The 19287-nt window shown below is 40.0% G+C and overlaps 1 protein-coding gene across 1 annotated transcript; it reads left to right on the top strand.

Moving 5' to 3' along the window:
* The first annotated feature begins 29 nt into the window (after positions 1 to 29).
* On the top strand, positions 30 to 19022 carry Ska2 (spindle and kinetochore associated complex subunit 2). The gene is made up of 4 exons (XM_041664751.1): positions 30 to 115; positions 6849 to 6935; positions 10774 to 10950; positions 18003 to 19022. Exons 1-4 carry the CDS (start codon positions 83 to 85, stop codon positions 18069 to 18071), a joined length of 366 nt encoding a protein of 121 aa, XP_041520685.1. The 5' UTR covers positions 30 to 82; the 3' UTR covers positions 18072 to 19022.
* Positions 19023 to 19287: the final 265 nt, after the last annotated feature.

Genomic DNA, 19287 nt, shown 5'->3' with positions numbered 1-19287 from the left:
AGCTGTCCAATAGAGACCCTCCGTGCTAGCACGACTCGCCGCTTAAGCGCCTCCGCGGTCTCAGGAATGTCAACTATTCAACATGGAGGCGGAGGTCGATAAGCTGGAACTGATGGTGAGTGGAGAGCGAAGGAAATCGATTGGGTAATTGGTTTTTCCCCACCGAAGGCCTAGAAGGCCAGGCGCCATTTGGAGGCGCTGGAAACCCTGGGTGGCGGAGGCTGGAATCTGAATCGACTTCCCTCCTGCATCGAAGGGAGCCACCGCCGCCTTGGTCTCTTAACCGCCGCGGGGGAAGGGGTTACATCCGGGGAACTCGGGAGGGAAATGGCGGGAGATGTTGAGGGTGTGGGCCTTTGTAATTCCCTGCTCCTCGCCTTCACCTCCACCGGCTCCCGGGGCCGCGCCCGGTACAGACGCCGTCTCTGGTTTCCACCTCTGTGCCCCAATGTGACCGGAATGGTCTTTAGGAGCCAGGAGGAGGAGAGAGGTCGTTCACGTTTCCCGAGCAGAGGGATGGAGGATGAAGCGGGGCGTGAGTCCAGGGGCGCCGAAATTCGGGCTCCACGGCGCACCTCGTCGCAGGCGAGCTGGGACGCTCGGAAAGAGGACGCTAGGCTCGCTCGAGAAACTTAGCCGCGGTCCAGTCGAGCCGGCTCGGAGCGGCTCGGAGGTGGCATGGGAGAGGAGCGAGCCGCGGGCACCGAGCCTGGAGCTCTTTCCAGGAGCGCGTGCGGCATCGCGCCAGGCCAGGCCGCTGCTTTCAGCTGCCCCCTCTCTCCTCTGTGCAAGTAGCGCCAGGGAAGAAGGACCTCGGTGGCCGCTGGCGTGTCCGGCCGTGCACTGGGCGCCCAGCCCCGGGGCCTTCTAGTTGTCTCTGGGAGGGTTTCCCTAGTACTCGGTCCCTTTATTCTCGCCCTCCTGTCTTTGCCCTGGCCGCTTGGTCGCCGCGCCTTTTTTCTTAGTTCCCTTATTCTGTCTTCAGCCTTCTTTTGCCTGGTCACTCCCCCCCCCCCCCGATTGGAATAGCTCCCTTAAAAATATAGAATGTGAAGGAATCATTGAGGTTCCCCCCTTAAATAACAACATTAATATTAAAAAGTAAAATGCTTCTTTCTTCGCCCATAATCTGTCCTTCCCCTCTCCAAGGAATATCTTGAGTCTGTTACTCCTGCCGTGGAAAGGACTTTAGGGTGATCCTGGAAGATAGCGAGCATCACCCCCCTCCCCATTCCCACTCCAGAAAGTGTGACGCCTCAGTTTCTTTTCTTTTTCATTAATGAATTCAGGTGTTTCACATACGTTTTATTAGAGGGCTTTTGTTGCTTTTAATATTGTATTTTAAACTTTCTTTGTGGAGAGTGTGGGGAAGGGGGAACGGGGAGAATTTTTTGCAGCTTTCCAAATCTTCATAAATGAAATGAATATTTGACTTCAAGGGTTTTGTGTGTGTGTGTGTGTGCGCGCGCGCGCGTGCTATTAACGTATTAAACACACACCCAGAATGTTAATATTGTGGTTAGAGTTTGTCAATAGGCATGTACTCTCTCTCCTGCATTATGGATTCCTTCCTTTGGAGTAGGTGGAGATAGTTTGCCTTGTTAGAGGCTAATTCTTTTTTTTTCAACAGGTTATTGTCTAGTTGGTGGAGCTTTAGCCTTTCCAGTACAATCAATACTCAGACTTTTAAAAAATATTGAGCAGGTGATCTTAAGGAAAACACAAGTAAACATCCTGCAAAAAGTAAGTTTTAGGAAGTTATGAGATTGCTGAACTTTAACATTTTTAGATATTGTATCAATTATGGTGTAGCTTTAAAATTTCTTTATGAAGAGGATGAAAGGCACACAGCTTTTCCTTTTGTGACATTTCCTGAAATATATTCATGGTAGCATTTTAATTTTCCAAGTTACTTTTTTTCTTTATCAGGGCTTAAAAAACACATTCAATTTTTTTATCATGATTTTCAATATTAACTTTAGCTTTTTATTGATTAAATAGCAAAAGACATCTCATCTTCAAATGAACCAAATTCCTAAAAGAAAAAAGACGTATCTGTTGAAGTTATCATTTCCAAACTGAAGATAAGTGATGTAAAAGTCTTAACATCTTTAAAAGGTTTGCTAAGGAGCCTTTGGGTGTGTGAAAGGAGTGTACAATATTGTAAAGGTGATAGTTACTCTATCTCTGTAAAAAAAAGTTTTCTCTGTATTTTTCTTTTGTTAACATCTAATTTAGAAAATTAAGTTTATTTTTTAAACACTTGTCTTTAAAACCTAGTGCTTGGTTAGCAGAGTTAAATATTCCCAAATTTGAGTTTTGTGGCCCAGCATCTGAGGATAAGTTCCAGCTCTTTTGAGTCCATTTTTTAGTAGGTTTAATCTGTCTAAGAAACTGAACTGGACCATTTAAAGGAAGGTCAATGAAAATAATGGGAATGTATTTTTGCATCAATCAACATTACTAATGGTGGAATAAACTCATTGTAGAATAATCTTTGTCCCTGACATTTTCCCTTTGCCTGCTGATTGAGTGGTACTCCTGCCCTCCCTTTGTGATACTCTAGGGATTGTTCACAAAAGGTAGTGTAATATGATACTTGGGTTCTGTTTCTTGGTTTACATTTGACTTTCAAGGAAACTTTTTTATCCCTCTCACTGTTTTCTTGATATTTCTAAGTTTGAAGGAAATGGATTTGCTTTTCTTCACTTCATAGGATATTTTAAGAGTTAAACTGAAATATTAAAAATACTTTTGCCTAGTATTAGGTTAGGTTGGGTTAATGTCCAGTTAAGAATATATCAGTTCCCTGATAATCTCTCTTTTTTTGTATTAGCCCTCAATAAATTCTCGAGGCACAAGATTTGTGTTGTGTGTTTGCACGTGTATTAGATTCCATAGAGGTAAATTAGGTATATAGTCATTTGTTTTCTTTTTTAAAAAATATTTATTTATTTATTATATATACAATATTCTGTCTGTGTGTATGCCTGCAGGCCAGAAGAGGGCACCAGACCCCATTATATATGGTTGTGAGCCACCATGTGGTTGCTGGGAATTGAACTCAGGACCTTTTGAATAGCAGGCAGTGCTCTTAACTGCTGAGCCATCTCTCCAGCCTCTTGTTTTCTTATTTTTTAAGTTTTATTTTATGAATATGAGTGTTTTGCATGCATGTATGTATGTCTGTGCACCACATGTGTACCTGGTGCCCAAGGAGATCAGAAGAGGGAATTGGATCTCTGGCAACTGTTGCAGATGATTTTGAGCCACCAAGTGGGTGCTAGGAATCGAACCCAGGACCTGTGCAAGAACAAGTGCTCATAACCACCGAATCATTTGCATTTGTTTTCTCCAGTCCTTTGCATTTGTTTTCTTTGAATTACTCAAATGACTTGCTTTCAATGGTAGGTAACCAATTGCTTTGGAAAAGGAGTGAGGCAACATTACTTTTCAGCAGAGAACAGAAATATTTTTTCATACATTTGCCTCAATAGCATATCTTGTTGATATCAGTCCTAAAGTATTACTGATGCCCAGGACATCTTATAAAATTCCTTTACATCTGTGTGTGTTTATGTTTGAATGCTGCTACTTACCAAGTTAGTTATCAGAAACCAATTATTACTTGGGTTTTAAGTCTTTTGCTCTTCAAAAAATAAACCTTGGTATAAATGTTTTTAGGTTTTGGATGTCTTCTGACCAAAACTGGCAACTCAGCTTTAAGGTCTTTGCATACTGGAGCTTACACTCCTTTCCTGCTCACTACTGCTGGCGAATGCTCTGACTTTATTGCACTACTGTACTTTACAGCTAGCAGTGCAATAGTATTGTCAAAGCATCCGAAAGCAGCTCACACCTTTCGTGCCTCTTGTCTTACTTCTTTAGTATTGCGAAAATTTTCCTATAGCTTCCAGTGCTGAAAACTATAATTTTGTGACCATGTATATTTTTAAAAAGTCATCATTTGAAGAAGAAAAACCTTAATATTAAAAATGCATTGCTGTATCGCACTGAAAATTAATGTATATGTAAAGTCATGGCTTCTAAAAATAGTACTTTGTAATTTGTTTCTTTTTGTAATAGACTTGGATAGCAACTCTTAGGTCTCATTAGATTGTAAGTGACGAACAGTTTCATGTCTGCCTGCTATGGTAACTTGCTAAGTCTTAGTGTTAATTTTGGTATTACATAGGAAATGCTTGGATTTAAAACTCAGGAAGGGGACTAGAGAGATGGTTCAGCAGTAAGAACACTACAAGGACCTGCGTTCCCTTCCCAGTACCCACATCTAGTAGCTTACAGCCATTTACAACTCCAGCTCCAGGGGCTTCCATGCCATTTTCTGGCCTCTGCTGTCACATATTGATACATAAACACAATAATAAAATCTTTAAAACTTAGAAATGCTTGATTATTGTCATTATAAAACTCATCATTTTTGGTAATGCTTAATGCATATTTTACATAAGTAAAACTCAATTTTAAGTGTACACTTTAAAGAGCTTTGGCAAATGTATATAATCATGTTACTACCTCCACTGCTAAAATAAAATATTTCCATCATATTGTAAAGTTCCTTTGTGCCTATCTGTAGTTTTCTCAAATAGTAGTTTTCTAAAATTTCTTATGAATGAGCTGATACATTATTTGGTCTTTTATGTTTGCCTTTTGCACTTACTGTAACTGCTTTTGTCATTTTACCTTTGTTGCATGCATTGATAATTGACTTATTTTTATTGCTGAATAGTATTCCATTGTATAAAGTCTGACAAATTGTTTCTTGGATGGTTTCCAGGCTTTGCCTATTATGAATAAAATTGTTGCAAGCATTGAGTGTTTTTGTGTGGACATAATTTCTTATTTCTGTTGTGTAAATACTGAGAAATAGGATTACTAGGTATTGTGAATATATGTTTGATTTTGTAAGAAATTGCTAAAATCAACTGGGGAGTGGTGGCATTTGCCGGAGCAGGTATATCTCTGGGTTTGAGGCCAGCCTGGTTTACACAGCTAGTTGGAAAATCAGGGCTATCATGAGAAACCCTGTCTCAAAAAAATACAAAAAAAAAAAATAACAAAAAAAGAGAAAAATTTGATAAAATATTTTTCATGGTTGCCTTAATGATATTGAATATTTTTCATGTGTTTATTTGCATCTTTTTTTTTTTTGGATACAGGGTTTCTCTATAGCTTTGGAGCCTGTCCTGGAACTAGCTCTTGTAGACCAGGATGGCTTCGAACTCACAGAGATCCACCTGCCTCTGCTTCCTGAGTACTAGGATTAAAGGCATGCACCACTACCGCCTGGCGCAATTGATATATCTTTGTTGTCTTAAAGTCTCCTGGTATCCATGCATGTACATATGTGCATCCACATAACACACAGACACAAACACTTAATTTTTTTCTCAATCAAAGGTCACTAATAATTTGTTCCTTGGAGATTTGTTGTTTGGGAGTAAGAAAGATGGCTTAGTGGTCAAGGGTGCTTCCTGTTCTCCCAGGGGACTAGAATTTGCTTTATAGCACCAATGTTGGGCACCTTGCAATCATCTGCAGTTCCAACCTCAGGGAATCCTACACCTTCTTCTGTCCTCTGAGCTAACTTCACACACGTGGCAAATACACTTACACAAACACATAAATTGAAAAGGGTTTTTTCTTTGTAAATTTTAAACTATTAAACTATTTCTATGTGTATGTGTGTGCTTGCTTGGGTTTGTGTCCACCACATGTATATAAGAGCCAGTGAAACCAGAAGAAGGTACTGCAACTTCTGAAACTGGAGTGACAGATGGCTCTGAGCAGCCATGTAGATGCTGAGAACTGAAGGAACCTAGATCCTCTGTAGGAGTAGTAACCTCTCTTACCCATTGACTCATCTCTCCAGCTGTCTTTGAACACGGTCCTGTATCACACATCTTAGGTGTATTGGTGCACATGCCCTGGGGCATGTGTTAGTCAAACTTGCATGACAGTTCTTTGCTCCCATCATGTAGGTGTTTGAAATGGATGTAGCTTGGTGGAGCATACAAGAGGCCCTGGGACCAGACTGCCGGAAATAGAATAATGGAGGGTCATACGTCTCCTCTAATCCCAGCCACTCCAGAGGGTAAACTGGAGGATTAAGATTTCAAGCTCATTTTCTGCTGTGACCAGCCCTCTGTATACCTGGTTTACATTAAACCCTGTCTCAGACCAACAGAAAAAAGCACATGCCCTTCCCTCCACCATGTAGATCCTGGGCTTGAAGATCATCAGGCTTGACTGTAGGCCTTTTCACCTGCTAAATCGTCTCAACATTCAATGCAGCCCTAGGTTTAAGTTTTTGTTTTTGTTTGTTTTTATATCCCCCTCCTCCCCGCCCTCCGCAACTGGATTTCTCTGTAGCTTTGGAGCCTGTCCTGGAACTAGCTCTGTAGACCAGACTGGACTCAAAGTCACAGAGATCCGCCTGCCTCTGCCTCCTGGGTGCTGGGATTAAAGGCGTGCGCCACCATCACCCGGCCTAGGTTTATGTTTTTTTTTTGTTTGTTTGTTTTTCGAGACAGGGTTTCTCTGTAGCTTTGGAGCCTGTCCTGGAACTAGCTCTTGTTGACCAGGCTGGTCTCGAACTCACAGAGATCCGCCTGCCTCTGCCTCCAGAGTGCTGGGATTAAAGGTGTGCGCCACCACCATCCGGCCTAGGTTTACGTTTTTAATAGAGCATAAATACTATGGATATTGTTTGCTTTATATACTACAAGTTTAAAAGGAGTGTATCCTATATTAAAATATTCAAGAATGAATAATTATGCCTACTAATACATTTTTGTTAACTAAATAATATGTGTGCTGATTTTTAGTTCCAGAAAGCTGATTCTGATTTGGATTACATTCAATATAGGCTGGAGTATGAAATCAAGACTAATCACCCAGATTCAGCAGGAGAGGTAATTGGGAAATTAGTAAATTCTTTTTTTTTTTTTTTTCAAGACAGGGTCTCACTCTCTAAGTAGCTCTGCCTGTCCTAGAACTCATTATGTAGACCAGACTGACTTTAGTGTCACAAATACCCGCCTGCATCTGCCTCCCGAGTGGTGGTGTTAAAGGTGTGTACCTCTATGCCTAGCTAGGTAGTTCTTTTTAATAAGTGCTGTGTACAAAGATTTTCTGGTAATTTCTCTAATGTAATATGTTCTAATAATTATTAAGCACCAAGCTTTTCTTTTAAGTGCTAGGTTTGTATAGTCACAAAATCTTGTTTTGATGGAAGATTGCTCTTGGTATACTGAAGTGATTCTACTGCTTATTTTCCCAAGAGAAATAGGAACATATGTTTATAGAATGACATATATGTAAATATTTTTTGTTGTTGTTGCTTTTTGTTTGTCAAGACAGGGTTTCTTTGTATAGCCCTGGCTGTCCTGGAATTCACTTTGTAGACCAGGCTGGCCTTGAACTCACAGAGATCCGCCTGCCTCTGCCTGTCAAGTGCTGGGATTAAAGGCGTGCGCCACCACTGCAGTCTTATATGCTAACTTTAAAAAACAGTTAAGGAACTCAAAGTCAGGAGGAAGCCTCTGAAGTGACAAGACAGAATAGTTCTACCTCTGGAATAGTGGTTTGTAACTGAAGGGAGAAGGGTTAGTAGTCATGATAGTCTCTGGGGAAGATAATATGTTGTTAAGTTTGCTTTATTATAGATATGAACAATGATTTTTGAATAAAGTTATATAATTATTTTTACTGGTCCCCTTTTCAACTTGACACAATCCATGGTCATTTGGGGAGAACGGCAATTGAAAAAAAAAATACCTTTTTTTTTGGATTTTCGAGACAGGGTTTCTCCATAGCTTTTGGTTCCTGTCCTGGAACTAGCTCTTGTAGTCTAGGCTGGCCTCGACCTCACAGAGATCCGCCTGCCTCTGCTTCCTGAGTGCTGGGATTAAAGGCGTGCGCCACCACCGCTCAGCTGAAAAAAATACTTTTATCAGGCTGGCCTGTAAGCGGGTCTGTGAGCATTTCCTTCTTTTAATAATTGATGGGTATGGCCCAGCTCACTGTAAGCAGGGCCCTCCCTGGGCAGAGATGTCCCTGGGTTGTATAAGAAAGCAGGCTGAACTAGGGATGGAAGCAAGTGAGGAAGCAGCATTCCTCCATTACCTCTGCTTCCATTCCTGTCTCCCTCCAGAGTTCCTGCCCTGACCTCCTTTTCGGACGGACTGACTGAGATGAATATGCTAAATAAACCCTTTCCTCCCAGACATGGTTTTGGTCCGTGTTTTATTACAGCAATAGAAAGCAAACCAGAACAGTATTGAAGGTTACATTGCATAGAAATTACAAACTATTAATTTTGAGTCTCACTGTTGCTTAGGCTGGTCTTCATTTCTGGGCTTAAGTGAGATCCCCTGTCCCAGCCCCTGAGTAGCTGGAATTACAGGTGCATGCCCACTGACGCAGAGCTCTGTTTATGTATCATAGCTCATGCCTTTTAAGTATATATGTCCATGGGAAATGAAACATCTCCATCTATGGTCTGTTGATAGTAGAGTTGACAGGACTTGATAGTAGACAGGAAATAGCACATTTAAATTAAAAAAAACATACATTAAAGAAATTATTTTCGGCTGGGCATGATACTGCTCACCCAAAATTGCCAGTAATTGGGGGACAGGCTAAAGCATCACTACAAAGTTTTAGCTAACCTCTTTATGTGCGTTTGGGGCAGTTAGGTCTATATAATGAGATTCTGTCAAAAAAAAAAAACCCAAAAATTAAACTACAGAAGACTCTCAAACAAAAGATCGGTTTTGCAAGTTCAAGGCCAGCCTGAACTTTGAACAAACAAATGCAGTAAGGTATACAATTCTGTGGATTTTCTTCCTGTAGCTCTTCCCACAATAATTTTTAAAAAATTTTTATTACTAGGTTGGGCTGTGGTTGTGTACGCCTTTAATCCCAACACTCAAGAGACAGGCAGATGGATTTCTATAAGTTCAAGACCCGCCTAGTGTACAATGCGAGTTACAGGACAGATAGGGCTGTTAAACAGAGAAATTGGAAGTCCCCCACTCCAAAAACATTAATAATAGTGCTGTGTGTGTGGCCCACGGGAGGAGGTTAGAGGACAACTTTTGGAGTCAGTTTTCCATGGGTTAGTAATATGTTCAGATTGAATTCAAGTCATCAGGCCTACAGGGTAACTACTTTACTTACTGAGCCATATCACCAGCCCCTGCTTTAGATCTTAACGTTTACAATTTACATTACCATACTTTTTGAACGTCTTTATCATGAGAAAGAATCTCATTCCCCATTACCCTGTTCCCACACTTGCCAGGTCATGGCCTCAATTAATTTACTTTCTCTTCCCATACCCGTGTTACCGTAAACATTTTACAAAGATGGAAGTATAAGTATGTGGGTGTCTTATGTTTCACTTAACATGTTTTCAAGGTTCATCCATGTAGCATGAGCAGTTCTTAATTCTTTTCTATTGTTAAAATTATCTATTGTATCCCATTTGTTTATCCACTCATTAGTTAGATAGCAGTCTAGCCCAACTTTTAGGCTACAGTGAATAATGCCCCTGTGAACGTTCATGTAGAAGTTCTGGGGTGCCACATACTTTCATTTCTGTGGGTATGTACGTGAAATTTCTGGCCATAGAAGCAACTCATACTCTATATTTTGAAGAAAACATCAAAATGTTCAAAATAGTTATTAAAACGATCCTTTTGGTAGTTTTGAAACAGTTTCCTTATATAGTCTAAATTAGCCTTAACTTCTAAAGCCCAGGCGGTCTCAAATCTGCTATGTAACCCAGGATACTCTGGAACGTCTTATCTTTCTATTTCAACCTCCCATTTGCTGGGGTTACAGACATCTGCCGCTGTGCTTGACCTGGCAAATCTTTTGAAGTGTACCGTTCAGATGCTGTTGCACATTTACCTCCTGTAGCTCTCTCTGTAGACCATGCTGGCCTTGACTTCACATAGATCTGCCTGCCTCTGCCTCCTGAGTGCTGGGATTAAAGGTGTGCACCATCATCACCCAGCTATTTCAGCAAATTTTCACCTTTCCAAATTTAACACACTGTACTTATTAAACAGCAACCTTCCATAATCCTTTTTACCCAACTTCATTGCCCCAAAACTACCATTCTACTTTTAGTCTTTATGAATTTTACTAGATTCTGTATTTGTTCATTTGTGATTGGCTTATTTCACACATTTATGAATATCCTCCGGATATCCAGATTATGGGCTTTCCAAGTAGGACTAACAACCTCAGTTCAAATCCCTGAACCCACAGTGGAAGGAGAGAATTTACCCTTGAAAGTCATTCTGCAACCTCCACTTGTCCACAGTCATGTGTGTGTACTTTTACACACACAGAGATACACACACACTTGATTCATTCATTTATCATTGTCAGGATTTTCTTTAAAAATTTTATAATATTTCCTTATGGTTTGGTGTGTAAGTGTGTGTGTATATGTGTGTGGATATAAACAAGGAAGGGAGGCCCTCTGTAACTTGGTATGGTGGTCCATACCTTTAATCCCCAGCACTCGGAGGCAGAAGCAGGTGGATTTCTGAGTTCCAGGTCAGCCTGGTCTACAGAGCATGTTTTAGGTCAACCAGGGTTGTATAGTAAGTAGTAGTGACCAAACTACTACAAGCTGCAAATGTGATAGAATGTGTTGTACATATTACTTTCTAAAAATTTTAATTTTCTCACTACATCATTTAACATATATTAACCTTATTTTTTCTGATATAGAAAAATCCAGGTGAAATTTTAAAGGAATTATCAGCAATAAAGTCTCGATATCAAGCTTTGTGTGCACGTTTTAAGCCACTTTCTGTTGAGCAAAAAGAGAACAAGAGCCGCATTTGTGCTACTCTGAGCAAGACAATGACCATGGTACAAGAACTACAAAAGCACACAGACCTGGAGGTAATGTCCTTAGTTGACAGATTGGATTTAAGAAGTTTTAGTTGTGAATATTGTTTTAAATTTAAAACCCCAATATGTTGTGCAATGTCCAGGCACAACTTCCAGAATACTTGGATGTGATTGAGTTGTTGAGGGAATGAAGCAAAGACAGAGATATACTGACAGAAATGCTGGGATTTGGTAGCCTGTACTCTATTTAGAGAAGCCTTAGCATCCCAGAAGCTCTGTTTTTTTATGTAGAGTTGAACAGGGGCAGGGTTATTGCACATGGCTGAACAAGGAAGTGGGTTTATTACATACAGAATTTATGGAATATAGCTAAATCGAGGAGACAGGTTCAGCTAATAGGGACGAGCCATTTCTACAGGAGGGCAGTTCTCAGGCCATGAATATCTAGAGCGAGAAAGCTCTGGTGGACATTTTTTGCACACACTGTCAACAACACAATTCACTCAGGACTTTAGTCACCAATGGCTTACTCTACTTCCTACCGTATTGAGACGTAAAATTTAGTAGTCAGTTTAAACTATTGATAGAAATTATATTTTCTTGATTCCCTGAAACGTAATTGCTTTTCTTTTTTGTAAAAGATTAAAAAAACAAATCATGTCAATTTGAGTTAGTGAAAAGTACTGTCTTGGGTTTTGTAACCATGACAGAAGAGAAAAGTTAAATTTACTCAACTTATAAAATGAAGCAACTCTTTTTTTTTTTGTTTTTGGACACAAGATGGTCTCATTGTGTAGCACTGGCTTGGACTCAAAGCATTCTTCCTGCCTCAGCCTCCTGAGTGCTGGAATTACAGACATGTGCCTCCATACTGGGATTCTCCTGGGTCAAACAGGAACTAGTAGTTGATGCAAAGTCAGACAGAGTGGCAGTTACCTAATCCTAGCACTTGGGAGGTGGCGGCAGCAACAACAAAAAATCCTCTCCTCTCCCCCCCCCCCCAAAAGTTATAGGCTCATCTGATCTATATAGTGAGTTCCAGGGCTAGGCAGTGAGACCCCTTCTTAAAGAGAAACCTAACAGCAAACTGTTTAATGGCGACCTGAGGTACAGAGTAAGATCCTGCCTCAACAACAAACCAAAGAACAAAACAAAACAAACCAACCAAAGAAAAAGCCCAGAAAGGGCTGGAGATGTGTAGTGCTTACCCACGATGCATGAGGCCTCAGGTTCAGTCCCCAGACCTGTATGAACCGGGCATGGTGGGCTACATGTGTTATCTCAGGACTTGAAGCAGGAGGATTGGAAGTTTGAGGTCATCCTTGTCTACAAAGGGAGTTGGAGGCCAGTTTGTTATTCATGAGATCCTATCTCAAAAATGGAAGGAGGGGAGTAAGGCCAGGGAAGCCCCATATCTAGTAAGACATCAAATGTTGATGGTACACCTGTAATCTCATGTCTTGGAAAACAGAAGCAGAAGGACTGCCATAATTCCAGGCCAGCTGGGGCTACATAGCAAGACACTGTCTGAAAAAGAAAAAGGGGAATAAAAGTCATGAATACAGATGATTTCTCAACCTTTCTTTTTTGTTGGTTTTATTTGTTTCAGATGTATGTAGCCTTGGCTGGTCCGGAACTCAATATGTAGATCAGTAGACCAGGCTGATGTTGAATTTAGAGAGCTCTACCTGTCTCTGCCTTCCAAATGATAGGATTAAAGGCATGCACCATCATGCTCTAGACCTTCCAGTGTGTGTGTGTTGGGGGATCAAAGTCAGTGTCTTGTTCATGCTTGGGAAGCACTCTGCTGGGTTTTTTGTTTTGTTCTGTTTTTGTTTTTTAAATCTCCTTTCCTGGAGTGGAGTAGGTATGATTGACTAGCTCGGACCTTCTTCATCCTCTCCTTCCATCCTCATCTTCATCTTATTTGATTTTTTTTAAAAAAAATATTTATTTAGCTTTTTGTTTTTCGTGATTTTGGTGTGATGGTTACAGAAAATTGTGAGCTGCCATGTGAGTGCTAGGAATTAAACCTGGGTCCTCTGTGAAAGCAGCCAGTCTCTTAACCTCTGAGCCATCTCTCAAGCCCCAAACTATTTGTTTTTTGGTTTTTGAGACAGGGTTTCTCTGTAGCTTTGGAGCCTGACCTGGAACTCACTCTGCAGATCAGGCTGGCCTCGAACTCAGAGATCTGCCTGTCTCTGCCTCCTGAGTGTTGGGATTAGAGGTGTGCGCCACCAACGCCTGGCCTTACTTGGTTTAAGAATCCTTATAATTGTGAACTTACGTCACTAATGTGTAAAGACTCCTCAGATATGTTGTGATTTAAAAACATGAGCTACTGTGCTAGGCACAAAAAGTTTGAACTGAGAACTGAGTGATTTAATAGGATTTTCATGCAATATCAATGAAAATTTGGGGGTTCAGACAGAAGAGACTGTCTGTAGAAGGGATCAAAGAATAGAACTAGATTAGATAAAGATCTTCAATTTGTTTGTTTGTCTTTTGTTTTTCAAGACAGGGTTTCTCTGTGTTATAGTCCTGGAACTTGCTTGGTAGGTTAGGCTGGCCTCGAACTCACTGAGATCCAACTTTCTCTGCTTCCCTAGTGATGGGATTAAAGGCCTATGCCACCACCACCTGGCTAAGATCTTCAGTTATAATTAGGGTGTTATTAGTACTGGCTTCTCTTTTGAATTTTTTTAAAGATTTATTTTTATATGTATGAGTGTAGCTTACAGGTAGTTATGTACTATGTATGTACCAGATGCCCATAGAAATCAAATAGAGCATTTGATTCTTCAGAATTAAAGTTACCTGTGTTTGTGAGCCATAATGTAGGTGCTGGGAACCAAACCTGGGTTCTCTGTAAGAGGAACAAGTGCTTTTAACCACTGAGACATCTCTAGCCTGATCTTGAACTTGATGTGTGCTAAGCAAGTATCTACCAACTAAACCACAGTTTAACCTGTTATTGCCATTCACGTTACACTTTTATCACTATGACCAAAATTTGACACTAGGAACACATTTTCTTGGGAAATAAATCTCGGAAACTATGTGGCTTCACATGTCCTTATCAACATATCTACTTATAGAACCATGAAATCGTAGAAAAATTGGAGTGAGTGACCAAAGAAAACTGTAATATTTTGTATGCCTTAGAATACAATATCTTGCTGGATATACTAAATAGTGCCATTATTTCTCACTAAACTCCTATTAAGTCTTTCATTCAGCCACAAGTAAAAATATCTGAAATGAGCAATAATTATGTCACATAAAGACAACTCTGGGAACTTTAAGTTTTGTAACAGATTATGGCAAGTAGGAGAAATGATTGGAGAGCAGGTTATGAGCCTTGAAAAAGGAAGCTGTATTTCAGAGTTATGTTGGCCATTTGGGATAGTATGCATCTTGTACCTTTCACTTTAGAATGAGATGAGCAGGGGGCTGAGCAATTAAGAGTGGTAAGAGCACATACTGCTCTTCCAAAGTACCCAGCACCCATGAGAGGCTCACAACCTTGTGTTAACTCCGGTTGGAAGGGTTATTTCCTTTGACCTACGGTATGATACATGTACACACACATCCATATAAACATAATTAACAACTTTATCTGTTTATTTCTGTCTTTTGAGACAGGGTCTCAGTATGTAGCTCTGTGCTACCACACACCATACACATAATTAAAAATAAGAAAAAAGAATGGAATTAAAATTTTTTTTAGGCTATCTACCATGTAGCAAACAATTGTGAAATGTTTATCTTGTATGCAGTGTTCTGTCTGCATTTATGTCTGCTGGCCAGAAGAGGGCGCCAGATCTCATTACATATGGTTGGGAGATATCATGTGGTTGCTGGGACTTGAACTCAGTACCTCTGGAAGGGCAGCCAGTGCTCTTAACCTCTGAGTCATTTCTCCAGCCCCCCCAAAAGGAATATTGATTAAAAATGAGATTTTAAAGTTCAGTGAAATTACAGATGTGCTATTCAGACTTACAAACGCTCAAGTTTAAAGGAGGTGGATTAATGAAATCCTTATATTGTCAACATGTTTGTTATTTAAATGTGAAAGAAAAGAGAATGGCAGTTATTGAGGGTTGAATAGCCAAAAATAGCTCTCAACCTAGAGCTGTGTGTATAACTCAGTGGTTGGCATGCGTATAGCTCAGTGAGTATAACTTAGGTATAGGTTAATGACTTGGCTTATGCAAGGCCCTGGGTTTGAACCTCAGTATTATCAGAAAGAGACTTTTATAAAACAAAGTCATGTAGAATAGAATCTGCAAAGGAATTTCAAATTTATTTCTCCAGTAATGGGAACAAATGTTTGAGAATAAAGTCAAAGGCTACATTTAACTAAAGATTTGTTAAAATGCTCTAAAATATCCTAAAAGGCTTTCCCATTATTTTGTGAGCATGAAGAACAACAAAGTCTGTTCAAGGAAACTGGTATTTTGTTTATGTGCAGCAGAAAGTAAAACTGTTCAGGTATTGCTGTAATCTTTTCCAGTGAGTTCATTAGGAATGGCAACACAATGTCTTTGAATTAGCAGTATTCAAAAGGACACTTAAATTGAGCATCTCAATACATAGGAGCCAAGAACAGAAAAGGAAGTGGGGAAAAAGGCATTCATAGAACTTCTAAGACATGGAGGCTTAAATGTGCTCAATTATAAAGGTTGTTACTAGAGAGAGACATTTGTACCTAAACAAGTTGAGTATGATGATCATGCCTGTAAGTGCAGTGCTTGGAAGACCAAGGCAGGATTCATGTGAATTCCAGGACAGTGCGGTCTGCAGAGTAAGATTATTTTAATTTTTGAAAACAGATGAAAAATACCAAAACACCCAGAGCAAAAATAAAATTATTGGCAATAAGAAATGCTTTAAAGAGTGTATCATATTTCATTGAAAGATGCTTCAAATAAATATTTCTTGGGAAAAAGTACTACAGGGATTGGAGAAATGGTTCAGCAGTTAAGAGTACTTGCTGCTCTTGCAGAGAACCTGAGTTGGGTTCCCAGCACCATGTGGCCCACATATAGTTGTTCGTAATGCCAGTTTCAAGGGATTGGAGACTCTTTTCTGCTTCTCTGGGCCTGTACACATAGTGTGCATTCACATAGATATACATACACATAAAATACTTTTTTGCTTGTTTTTGAGACAGGGTCTTTCTGTGGTCCTTGCTGTCCTGGAACTTGCTATATAGACAGGCTTGCTTTCTCTCTCTCTCTCTCTCTCTCTCTCTCTCTCTCTTTCTCTCTCTCTCTTGGTTTTTTTTGAGGCAGGGTTTCTCTGTGGCTTTAGAATCTGGACCAGGCTGGCCTCGAACTCACAGAGATCCTCTTGCCTCTGCCTCCCCAGTGCTGGGATTAAAGATGAGCCCACCACACCTAGCCAAAACCAAAACCCAAAATAACATTTACATCAAACTTCAGACTGATTAAGTGGGCCTTAATTCTAGGGAAAAGCCTTTGTAGACTTTATTAAATATATGGCCTAGAACTCTTCCCTAGCAATCATAGGAGCAATGGGGAATTATTGAAAATATGTGTTGTTACATTAATATCATTCCTTGATTTGAAGCAGATGAGCTCTGCAAGTGTTTCAGTTGCAGAGTTTGTGCTGATAATATACATGTGAACATGTTGGGCCGATGTTGATCTGTCAAACAAGATGATAGAAAAGGAATGGTGGGGGGGCAGGAGAGATGGCTCAGCAGTTAAGAGCACTCGCTGCTCTTCCAAAGGTCCTGAGTTCAATTCCCAGCAACCATATGGTGGCTCACAACCATCTGTAATGAGATTTGGCGCCCTATTCTGGCATGCAGGCATACATGGAGGCAGAATGTTGTATGCATAATAAATAAATCTTTAAAAAAAAAGAAAGAAAGGAAAGGAATGGGGTTCTGAGATCTTGGAGAATGAGGCTATCCCACAGCCACATATGGCTATATAAAGTTAAACATGATTACATGAACCTGAAGATGCAGTTCTTCATCCCTGCTCCAGCAGTGCACCTACAGATTATTTCCAGCACCGTGGAAAGTTTTAGAGGATGGTGCTGCACTGGAGAAGCTGATTCTGTAGTTCTGCCATGCTCCAGATTTGGCAGTCTCTCTAGAGATGACCCATATAATTAGGCCGATTTGTAACTATTTCAGAGGTTTGAGCCGTAGCTTGTGTTATTTTCCCATCTAACCCTTTTCTCAGCCAACCTGTTGGTGTTCTGTGAAAATCCTTTATTGCTTATTCCCCCCACCTTTTTTGGCTCTTGCTCCCACCTGCTTTGAGTGGATGGTTATTTCTGTTTCCTCATCATCTGTTCTTATTACCTATTAGAGTACTTGCTTTCTTTTCTTTTCTCTCTTTCTTTCCTCCTGAGACAGAGTTTCTCTGTATAGCCCTGGTTGTCCTGGAATTTGCTCTGTAGTCCAGGTAGGCCTCAAATTCAGAGAGTCTCCTGTAGCTGCCTCCCAAGTGCTGGGATTATAGGTCTTCGCCGCTGCTACCACTTGGCTTCTTATTTTTTTTTAAATAGTTTTTGAGATGAGGTCTTCAAAATTTAGCACAAGCTTATTTCTCTGGGAAAAATGTCATAGTTTTTTTTTTCCCAAATACAGTATCCAAACATTAATTTAGTTCTGTTAATCAATAGTCCTTAATTTGTTTAATTTCTTTTTTAAAAAAATTATTTTTATTTATGTGCATTGGTGTTTTACCCTTATATTTGTCTGTGCAAGGGTGTCAGATCCTTGGAACTGAAGCTACAGACAGTTGTGAGCTGTCATGTGGGTGCTGAGAATTGAACCTGGGTCCTCTGGAAGAGCAGTCAGTGCTCTTAACTGCAGGGTTATTCCTCCAGCCCAATTTGTTTGATTTCTTGATCTTGTTTATACAGCCTAATTGCAAGTTCTTTGAAAGCTCATTCACGGTATATAAATAACCAAATAGCTATTGTTTTCCCTTGCCTTCCAAGTTTTATGATTAAATATATATAATCTTACAAAAACATTTGTGATACAAAGCAAAATTTAACTCATTTAACAAGCTCTGACGTTTTTTGAAATAAATATTTTGTAATTTGTTTTCTAGCTGACTCTACTGACTGAAGAGGAGAAAGCTGTGACAGAGCAATTAAGATCTCACATGCCAGACTTATGAAGACACGGAGTTTTAAAACGGAACTCTAATGGAAAAAAGATCCATTCCAAAGAGATTCAGCAAGATGTTGTATTAATGCTTGGTATCATTAATTCACCAAGGGGTGGGGGGCTGATAAGGAAGATTGAGATTTTCCTTGAGTGTCAGAATCATATGAGAGGAAATTGTAAGAACTGTAGATTATCTTATGAATAAAAGCCAAAAGGTAAGGAGATTTAAATGCTGATCCCCACAGTTAATTTTGTGGTTACAAGTAATGAAATCCCCTAATACTATTTTTAATCTGTTTTCTTTTTGTATGATTGGGATAATTTGAGATGTTTGGGGATTTTGTAAAAGAATATTCACGTACATTTTCAATCAGTAGTTGAATGGGAAAAATACTGTATAATTACTCAGGTGTTGTTTTTTGAGACAGGTTCTCACCATGTAGTTCTGGCTAGCCCTGGAGCTCACTAAGGAGTCCAGACTGGCATGAATCCTAGAGAGTACTGGGGATTAAAGACATACACTACCACACTGAGCATTGTTTCTCTCTCTCTGAGACAAGGTCTTATGTATCCCAGACTGGCCTCAGAGTTGGTGTTGCCAAGGATACTCTTTTACTTTGCTACCTCCCGGCCTGTATAATCTGGCCCCTACACCTGAGTGCTAGGATTCCTAGTGAGTCACCACATCTGGTTTATGTCATACTAGGGATCTACCTAGAGCCTTGTGCATGCCAGGCTAGCATGGTACCAGCCAAGCCACATCCTCAACCCTGTAAACTCTGTTTTGGAAATGCCCGTTACAGATGATAGCATATTTTTGTTGTGTGTCTATGATGTTCAGTATTTCACGAAACCTAACTAATATAATTAGTAGGCTGCTTTGTGAAAACTTGTTTTTCCCTTTCTTCCCATTGCTTGCTAATAATAAATGAGCCGTTTTCAAATGCTCTTTTAAACTGTTCATCTAGTATTGCGATAATGTTTACCTTTAGTCTAATTTTGTAGTTGGTCATTCTATATGACTGGTAAAACACTTATTTACTACTATCCATTGTGAGTATGTGCGTGTGTGTGTGTGTGTGTGTGTGTGTGTGTGTGTGCGTGTGTGTGTGTGTGTGTGTGTGTGTAATCAATCTCACTATATTTTTGTAGTTCTGGGCTTGAACCTAAGGTGTCGCACATACTTGGGATGCAATTTATTACTGAGTTAATATCCCTAAAACCCT

Source organism: Microtus oregoni, unplaced genomic scaffold (assembly GCF_018167655.1).
Source record: "Microtus oregoni isolate MIOR12 unplaced genomic scaffold, Mior012 000015F_ref0000493, whole genome shotgun sequence".
NCBI lineage: Eukaryota > Metazoa > Chordata > Mammalia > Rodentia > Cricetidae > Microtus > Microtus oregoni.
The sequence above is the reverse complement of the archived record's forward strand: the minus strand, read 5'-3'. Positions and strand labels throughout refer to the sequence as shown.

Excerpts from the sequence above, each read along its gene's own strand:
- Ska2 (XM_041664751.1), top strand. The coding sequence starts at position 83 with ATGGAGGCGGAGGTCGATAAGCTGGAACTGATG. Across the intron at positions 6,936-10,773 it reads ACCCAGATTCAGCAGGAGAG|AAAAATCCAGGTGAAATTTT; the intron begins GTAATTGGGAAA and ends TTTCTGATATAG. Across the intron at positions 10,951-18,002 it reads AAAAGCACACAGACCTGGAG|CTGACTCTACTGACTGAAGA; the intron begins GTAATGTCCTTA and ends TTTGTTTTCTAG.